Raw genomic sequence first — 9,539 nt, 5'->3', positions numbered from 1 at the left:
TGGGATTATCTTTTTCTGAACCTCCATCCCCAGCACAGCTCCACCCATAGCAAGACACTCTTCCCCAAGGGCTGGGGTCTACAATGTCAACAGCGCTTGTCTAGGCAGAGACATCACAAGTCAAGGACTGGTGGCCATTGGCTGTGGAGGAACTAGGGATGTCTTCCTCACCTTCAAGAGACACTGCCTGAAAGAGGAATTGCTGCAGTATGCCCCACCCTCCAGTGCCTAGAGGAATGAGGCAGTGCCCCCAGCCTATTCCCACTAAGGAATGGTTTTCTCCCTTGGCCATCAGTATCCAGATGAAAAGACCACACAGGGACACACTCAGGGTTGCTGCAAATGTTTATCAAGGCTCAGGAGGGAAAGGAGGTGACTCCAAGAGGAGGCCCCAAGATCGTAGCAAGCAGGAGCAGACAAAAATCTGTTCAGCTTTTCCAATGGCAGACTTGCAACAGGGCATCAATCTACCTGGCCCACATGGGGAGAGGGTCTACCAGGTCTCTCCAGGCTGGTTTCTGGGGGCCTCACACAAAGGAGAGGGCAAGAAAGCAAAGAAAGAAAAAGAGCGTGTGGAAAACAGGTTAGGTAGACAGTGGCCATGTTGTCATAGACTCCAGGCTGGCCCCTTCCTATCTGTCTTTACAGGACAAGCCAGAGAGGGTCAGGTCCTCTCAGAACAACAACATGAGGTCTCTTCTTCCATCCATTTTGGCCAGCAGCATGTTCTGGGTTCCTGGGGTCCTGGTCTGGGGCACTGTCTGGCATCTTTAGCAGGGGCGGCACCTGCTGCCACAGTAGCGGCTGGTAATGCAGGAGAGGTCACAGCACCCAGAGTTGATGGGGACTCCGTCACAGCTGAGGATGCTGCCAACGGCAGCAGAGGTGGAGGATCCCACAGCCGTGTTCTGCGGGAAGGAGCTGAGGATGGGGCCGGGCAGGGTCACCACCACGGGAGAGGGCTGGATGACAATGGTGGAGTTCTGGCACTGCCTGACGCAGGGCTCGTTGCAGCTGCTGGCCAGCGGGGTCGGGCCGCAGGGCTGGCATGGCCGGCACTGGTCGTAGCAGGACATGTCTGGGGGCAGGAGGTTCACCTGGGAGAGAGGGCAGATAGAAAGCTCAACATGGGGATGCATGAGGAGCAGCCTGCCACCACATCCTAACAGATTCAAGGCACAGGCAGTACTGTGAGCTGGAGGCAGTGCAGGGATGTGCGAGGCATTCTTGGCTGCATCCTGACAGGGCCCAAAAAGAGCCACCACAGCCAGGATACACCCTAGGCTCCAGCACAGGAGCCATCATACCAAAGGCCCAATCTTCCTCCATGACAAACCTTCTACCCCTTGACTCTCCCACAACCAGCAGTCCCAAGATTTGGCAGGACACGCAGCTGATAGCAGCTGAAAGGTCCAAGGAACTGAGTCCTCCTGTGGGAGAATGAGGGGGACAAGAAGGGGCTTCACACTCACCTGGTTCCCAACAAGAAGAAGGCCAGAGAAGTGGATGAGAGAGCACGGAGCTGGGCTGGCTTTTATAGTGGGCCTTAGCTGCCCCATGTCCAGAGGCATCCCTTGAAGCAGGGACTATTTTCTGACAAGCTGCTCTTGAATGCAAAACATCCCACCTAATGATACAGGATGTGTGTTGCCTTCCTGTGATGCTGCTTTTCATTTCCTGCTTTATTCGCTTTCCTGCAGTGCTGACACAGCATCAAGACTCTCTCCAAGCCCCACAAAGCCAGCAGATATGCAGGTGGACGCGAGGTTGGGAGGGGACATCACCAGGGCAGCTGACCTAAACCAACCAAAGGGATATTCCGTACTGGATGATGTCACACTCAGTAGTAAAGTTATGAAAGGGGAAGGAAAACCAGGCGTGGGCATACTGAGTCAGTGCTTCCAAAGACATCGACGAACATTACTTGCTGATGGGAAGTGGAGTATAATTTTCTCTGTTTGTTTCCAAACAACCTTCGCTCTTTAGTTTTATAATTTTTTTTCTTTTTCACTTAATTATATTATACCTATCTACACTTGTATGTCCTTTAGCTTAAATCACATTCTCTGCGCACATCTTGCTTTCAGCAGGGGGTGTGAGAGAGCTGTGTGGTAGAGTTTAGTTGGCAAGAAGAGAGCAAGAAGGAACCTGAGAACAGCTGAACAATCACAAAACAAAAACAGCCCAGAAGTGCCCACTGCACACATGCTGAAATGCAGCCTTCTGTATCTGAAGCCCTCTTTCTCCTGACCCTAAGAAGTTCATTGCCAATTTCAGTTCCCAACAAAGTTGGGTCCGCAACAGTTTGTATCCTTTCTTTAATTCTGTACCACAGGATTCAGAGTGTAAGAGCATGGTGGCAGTCACCTCTCCCTGCCTCTACAGGACACAGCTGCACTCCCCATGGAGGCGTTAGAAACCTCCCCATGGAGGATGATTTCTAGGACAGGAATGCATCAGTGAGGGCAGACTCACCAGAAGTGCTGGACAGGTCTCAGGCAGTCAGGTGATGTCTGTCTTGGTCACTCTATTGGGGTTGTTTGAAGTTCCATTCTGAGGAAGAAACTCCCATGAGCTTCAGTTGGATTCCAAACCGTGTCTGTGAATGAGGACATGCCATATCCTTCCCTTCCTTTCCTCGTCAACTCACTCTGATGGTCCCTTGTTGCCTCCCCAGGTGTGTGATTTGTTCTACTGGCTTTTGACCTCATCTATGTTAGTAAGGAATTTCTTTTAATATCTCATCTAAATTGTCTTGCTTTTAGTTTTAAACCATTATCCTCTGACATATTCCAGTCCTCTGATTATCTTCATGGCTGTCTTCTGGACCCATCCTAACAGGTCTATATCTTTCCTGTGCCAAGGGACCAAGGCTGAGCACAGCACTCCAGGCAGGGTCTCACTGAAACGGAGCAGAGACTGTGAATCACCTCCCTCCACCTTCTGGTCATGCTTCTGTCAAGGCAGACAAGCATGGAAACAAAGCGTCTTTCCTTGGCTAAATATTCTCTTTGATTCAGCTCTCCTAATTTGCTCTTCAGACAATTTCCCTGTATTCTTTCCAGGTGACCTGTCCTTGCTCCTACCCTCTATGGCCTTTTCTGTCATGTTTGAGTTTAGCCAGTTGCTCCATGATCATCCATGCAGGTCTCCTGGCATTTTGCCTGACTCCCTCTTTGGTGGGACGCATCGCTCCTGACTTTGGAGGAGGTGATCCTTGAATACTAACCAGCTTTCTTGGGCCCTTCAGGGCTTTGTATCATGGTACTCTACCAAGCAGATGCCTCAGCAGACCAAAGTCTGCTCTCCAGAAGTCCAGGGCAGCAAGTTTCTTGTGCTTCCTCCCCGCTGTTCTCAGGATCCTCAATTCCACCATTTCACAGTCACTGCAGCCAAGGCTGCCTTTGAGCTTCACATTCCCACCAGCCCCAGTTGCTGTGAGATCAAGGCCCAGAATACAGAACCTTTCCTTCTAGGCTCACCTTGTGCACTCACCTGAGTGCCTGGTTGCTTGTGTTCACACATCTGCTCTTGTCTTGTGACAGCCACTGTGCAGCTGACATTGTGTGAATGCACGTGCATGCACATATTTGTGCAGGACTCCATGCAGGTATAGATGAGCACGTGCGTGTGTCCTTGTTTCCCCTTTATCACAAGGGTATGTGCACTTGGCAGCACTCTCCCCTGCTCTGTGCATGAGTTCTGCAGAGAAGCAGGTTCCCGGGCTCAGAAGGAGCCTGAGAGCAGCTGAATGGAGACAGCACCAGCCTGGCAGAGATGTGTGCAGGGAAGAGGCACTGAAACACAGCTCCTTTCTCCTGAGCCCTCCTTTTCCTCACGCTGCAAAAATCACCCTCTGTTCCTGCAGAATTCAGGCCTCAACAAGGACCGTATCAGTTTGGATCCTTGGTATAGGAGAAGCAGACTGCTGTGAGGCTCCTGATGGTGCCTATCAGTCATGGATTTCCACCCCCTGGCCATTGCTAGGTCCTCCTGGGAGTCAGTGCTGGCGCCAGGGCCATCTCCTCACACCCGTCTATAAAGGCCTGCCAGCATTGTTCTAGAACTGCATAGCAGAGGGGACAGATTCCCATCCAGCCCATGTCAGGCTGGTTCTCCTGAAGGCAAAGGGGCAGCTGTCACTCCTATGCATGTGGGATATCACAGCAAAGGGATCACACAGTGCCAAGAGTAAACTGATCCCCTCCTTGCACCAGATGAATGCTCAGCATTTGGAGTGGTTCACTATGGCTGCCCATCAAGCACAGTGTTCATAGTTCCTGGGAGCCCTTCCCACACGCCCTGCCCAGCACCTTTGACATGGAGGGCACCTTCTGCCCGAGTAGCAGCTGACAATGCCAGAGACATCCAGTCCTGCAGAATGCTTTCATTAAGGCCACAAGTAGTCGGAAGGAAGGCACCCTTTGTCAGTTTGTGCATGGTCCCCAACCAGGGCACACAGGTGGTGACTGCGTAGGTCACAAATGTGCTGTGGAGAACACAGGCTGGCTGGAGGAAGGGGCTGACCAGAATCTCATGATGGTGCAAAGGAGCAAAGAAAAGGATTTTCCTCTTGGGCTGGAACCACCCCCAGAATAACACGGGGTGGAGACTGGCTGCCAAGGAAGTAGACCTGCAGGAAAGGGTTTTGGGTGCAGGAGGCACCCAGCCACACACGAGCCAGCAGTGTGCCCTTGCAGCAAAGGCAGCCAACGGCCTGCGGAGCTGGGGGCATCAGGGGGTGCCCCGCAGTGCGTGGGGCCAGGCAGGTGGGACGAGGGCGAGGCGGGTGCACAGCCACAGCCGGAGCCACGTGGGGTTGTTGCTGGTGCTTGGAAGTCCCCTTGCAGGGCCTGGAGTTAAACAGCACAGGCCCGAGGGAGCCTCAGAACAGCCACATTGGGTTTCGTCCATTTTCTGCATCGGTAACGTTTCAAGAGCTTGTTGTACAAGCTTTGTCCCAAGCCCAAATCCAGGACCTCTGGCGCTGAGATGAAGTCCTGGCAATGCAACAAATATCTGTGCTTGACACTCACTCTAGTGACACCTTGTGGAACCTTGGATCTTGCCAAAGGACTGAGTCACTGAGGAGTTTGCTGCACTAGCCAGCACTGTTGAAGGTCTGTCCTTGGTGCAGGAATCACTATTGTCTGTGTGAGCAGAGGTGCTGACTGCTGAGCAGAGGGCACAGCATCAGGACTTCCTCAAAGCCCCCCAAGGCCAGGAAGCAGGAGGTGGGCAAGAGGTAGGGATACGACATCACCAGGGTGGCGGACCCATACCAACCAAAGGGATATACCATACCATGTGATGTCACACTCAGTAATAAAAGGTGGGAAAGGGGTAGGAAATGGGGGAGCTCTCATTATGAAGACATCTGTCCTCCCAAACAACTGCTCTGAGTATTAAGGCCCTGCTTGCCAGGAGATGGCCAAGCATCACTTTGAGGGGAAGTAGAGAATAATTTTCTTTTCTCTCTGTGCTTCTGTGCGGCCCTTGCTTATTTTTCTCTCTTACTTCTCCCTTATATCAAATTTCTTTCTTCTCACCCTCTTCTGATGAGGGGGACTGAGAGTGGTTGTGGTGGAGCTCACCAAAGAACATAAGACAGACCACTTGTCAGGGCAAGGCACATGCTGCAGGTCCTGCTCGTGCTGAGATTCACTGGCAAGTTATCTGGAGATTTTCTGGGATTTGTTGTGCTTTTTCTTAGAAATGGACAACTCTATTCATCAAACAACACGTTGATTCACTCCTACATACTCACCACATGCTCACTGCCACATGCCAAAAGATATGGACAGCACAGCTCTGTACAGCACAGAAGAGCTCTGTGGCTGCTCAGGTGAACTGCCATGCAGATCCCAAACTTCTCCACAAAAAATCTCCTTCTGTTTCGGGACACCACAGGCAGTGAAGTGGATTAACTGCTTCATACGGTAAATTTATTGGAGAGAGGGAGTGACTTGCGGAAAACGGACTCCAGAATCAATAAGATTGTAAAGTAGGTATGTTTATTCAGTGCTGGGCAGTATTGGGGATAGTCCCACCAAAGTCATGCGCACCTGACGTGACAACTTGCCTTGGTTATATGCAGTAAAGAGTTACATATACATGAAGTTTCACAATACGCCTATACATATTCATAACCTGTCCCCGCTTCATATTAAAATTAGATCCAAAGAATCATTTCCATTAAATCCTCCCATCTGCACTTGCACAGCGTGTCCTGGTGGTGGTCATTGGAGGTCATGGGGATGAAGGTTGATTACTCGTCCTCGTCACCACTAGTTGACCTCTTGTCTTTGCACAGACTCGGTTGCTCCTTGGCTCTTGTCCATCCACAAGACCAGTTTTGCCAGTTTCTTAAGATACGCTTACACTCTTATTAAGAGACTGACCTTGGTAAGGGGCCCAAGGCTTCTTGCTTTAGTTAATTTGCACAATGCAGCATAGTTAGTAAAGACACTACGTAGCATCCTAGTTTAATGCTGTCAGTGCTGTATCTCTACTTGAAAAGATTCTTCTAACTCCCTCTCTCAGGAGAAAGTTAACACTGCCTGGTGGGTATGAAAGGAACAGTAGGGGTCTGCAGGGCTTAGAGAGTCATTCCTTTGGGTGTCTGAGAATTCCACATTTGAGGTGTGCTGAGGGAGGTATGGGGGAAGACAACGCAACTAGCCAGGTACAGAAAAGCCAGACAAGGTGTTAGGGGTGGTGATAGAGGGGGACCGAGCATCAGGGAAGCAGAAACTCCCAGGGATGTGGCCCTGGGTGGGTGCCCCATGTGGCCCATCATTGTGAGTGCACGTGACCCACTGAACCCACACCTATTTCTCTGCTGACTCCCCACCCTTTACCCTATGGAACAGGTTGTCCTTGTCCCCTCTGGGCTTGTGGCATCCCACACCCCACTGGAGACAGGTTCCTCTTGCAAATGCTACGTTATCCCACCAGACAGCACACGGCCAGAGCTCCTTAGCTGCTGCATAGCATGGTTATTCCCTTCTTTCTGGGAATGTGGGAGAAAAATCAAAGTGTCTTCTGCTCCCAGAGGAAATAGGAACATCCCAACGGAGCTGAGGTGAAGGTGCACAAGTTTGGTGGGGAAGAAAAGGCAGTTGGAGCTGAGGAGGTGAGGATCCCACTGGGAGAGGAGATGAGAGCAGCCCCTGCACATGATGTGGCCTCCACAGCTTCCAGGACCCCTGACTGTGACAATCCTCAATGGTTGCTCCTGCTGAAGGAGAGAGAAGCCCCAGGGAGCATTCTGGGCACAGTCAGACCAGAATATATCTTGTCACTGAATCTCCCCAGGTGTCACATCCGGCAGCTCTGTTCTCTTGGGGCTGGGAGGTGCTTTTCTGACTCTCTCTCCCACAGCAAACAGGAGGGTCGGTCTCAGCATGCAGCGTGGGTATCTCATCCTCACTGCCTTTCTGGGGCAACTGCTGGGTAAGTGCTGGCTTTTAATCAAGACATAAATCTTCTTTCCCCAGGAAGCCCTCGTCAGCCTTACCACATTTATGTGGGGAACAAATCTTGAATCACAGGGAAATGTCTCTGCAGCCCCTCATTTTTCCTTTCCTATAGAATAAGCCAGACTGTGTCCAAGTGGACTCATTACCAGGGTGTCCACTCTGTCTTCTGCCTGATGTGTTCCTGCCATGGCCTCCAAAATCATTCCCTCCCTGCTCATCAGCACAGCCAGGGCTCCCTCCTGCCACCACTCACCTCAGCTTTGTTTGTACTGATGGGACTTGGAGGCCCCTGAGATGACAGGATCGAGGAAGCAGGTTGAACCTTTTCTCCATAGCTGCGTGGGCCCCTCAACCTGCTGGAGGGTACTGGTCCCAGCACACAAAGCCAGGCGTGACAGGCCGTGCCCTGGTCCTCTGGGCAGAAGGACAGCAGGCAGGAGGAGCAGGCACACAGCACAGCTCTCCTCAGGGTCTGCTCTGGCCAGGGAGCTCTGCCCCCAGACCACCTTGCACTGCTCCAGCCTTGTGACATTTCAGCCCAGTAAAGGACAGGGAGACTTATCTCCCATAGGTCTGAATTCACTCCTGTTTGGATGCCTCAAGGCTTCCTTTTAGAGCTGCTGAACTTCTCTTTCTTCCAGAAACCACGGGGCAGGTGTCCGTCACCCAGGAAGAAGGACAAGTCTCCGTGAAGCAGGGAAACACCTTCCAGACCAATTGCACATATGAAACCTCCAGATTTTATGGCTTGCTCTGGTACGAGCAGAAGAAGGGACAAGCCCCTCAACTGATTTCTTATCAAGCAGGAGCAGGCACCAAGCAGAGGGACCGTTTCACCATGGAGCTAAACACTGAGGAGAAATCCAGTGTTCTGCGTCTGAAGGAAGTCAAGCTTTCTGACAGCGCCTTGTACCTCTGTGCTGTGAGTGACACCCTGCTGCACAGAGCTGCCCTGGCTGTGCAACAACACCGGTGAGGGAAAGGATGTACCTGTGCAAGGCATAGGTCTGTGATGGGGCCCTCAGCTCTCCCCTTGCAGCACTGTTTCACATGTTCACTCCATGACCTGCCAGCCAGATCCTCTTTCCCAGACAGGCTGGTGTATGTGGCTGTGTGGAGATTGCTGATCCTGACTGGGTGACATGGACCACATGGTCCTTTCCTCCCTTCGCAGGCTGCCGGAATAGGACAGAGCCTGCTGGGAAACAGAACTCCCCTGGGGGATTGCTCTCAGCCCCTCAGCCCCAGGTTGAGTAAATTCCTGCCAGCCCATGATAAAGCAGCTTGCTTCAAGCCCTGTCCAGCCCAGCCCAGAGACCCCTAGAAGTAACTCTGACAGAGATTTGCAGGGTTCTTCCCTCTCTTCAATGAGTCAGTCAGTAAAGTGCATTTGCACCCCAGCCACCAGGTTATCTCCAGACCTTCAGCCAGTTCATGTCCAAAGCCTGGACCAAAGAACAGGACCTTTGGGACTGAATACCTTCTTCTGAGCTTAACAGACCATTGTGGCTGGCACATCATCCTCTTTGTCATTATCTTCTCCTCATCTCTGAAGGCGATGGGGAATGGCCTCCGTTTGTCACTGTGGGGAGTGACCACCACCCGCTGAATACCCCAATTCACTTTTTACTCAGCACGCTCACCTTCTTGGAGAACTTGTACTCCACCACCATTGCTCCCCAAACACTGGAGACTTTCCATGTCATCAGGTGAACCATTTGTGTTTCCAGCTGCCTGGCATATATATTTTTTCCCCTTCTCCAGGGTATCACTGAGTTTCTCATTTTCACAATGTTGCTCTCTGATTGCCACACACGAGGCATTGCATTATACCTCAGTCATGAGAAAGAAACTTTGCTTCCTGCTCTCCTTCAGAGCATGGGTGCGGAGGGGGTACCAGGAACACCATTGCCTGTTTCTGCTCTGGTGCTGGGCCTCTTCTGAGCCTGGCCTGTGAGGCTATAATGCTGAACAAGATCCTTGACTGTATCCACACACTTTCCCTGTTCCCTTGTTTTTCACTCACCACAAGGCATTTCCTGCTTATGCACCCCACCT

General features: G+C 51.7%; 1 protein-coding gene across 1 annotated transcript; it reads right to left on the bottom strand.

The window, feature by feature from the left end:
• Positions 1-327: 327 nt before the first annotated feature.
• On the bottom strand, positions 328-1,586 carry LOC113840561 (feather keratin Cos2-3-like). Its single transcript, XM_038168925.2, has 2 exons — positions 1,473-1,586; positions 328-1,097 (listed from the first exon to the last, which is right to left on the bottom strand). The coding sequence occupies exons 1-2, from the start codon at positions 1,569-1,571 to the stop codon at positions 771-773; spliced, it is 426 nt and encodes a 141-aa protein (XP_038024853.1). The 5' UTR covers positions 1,572-1,586; the 3' UTR covers positions 328-770.
• Between the last annotated feature and the right edge of the window lie 7,953 nt (positions 1,587-9,539).

The sequence above is a fragment of the Anas platyrhynchos genome, chromosome 28, assembly GCF_047663525.1.
Source record: "Anas platyrhynchos isolate ZD024472 breed Pekin duck chromosome 28, IASCAAS_PekinDuck_T2T, whole genome shotgun sequence".
Lineage (NCBI taxonomy): Eukaryota > Metazoa > Chordata > Aves > Anseriformes > Anatidae > Anas > Anas platyrhynchos.
This window is presented reverse-complemented; position numbering and strand designations above follow the sequence as displayed.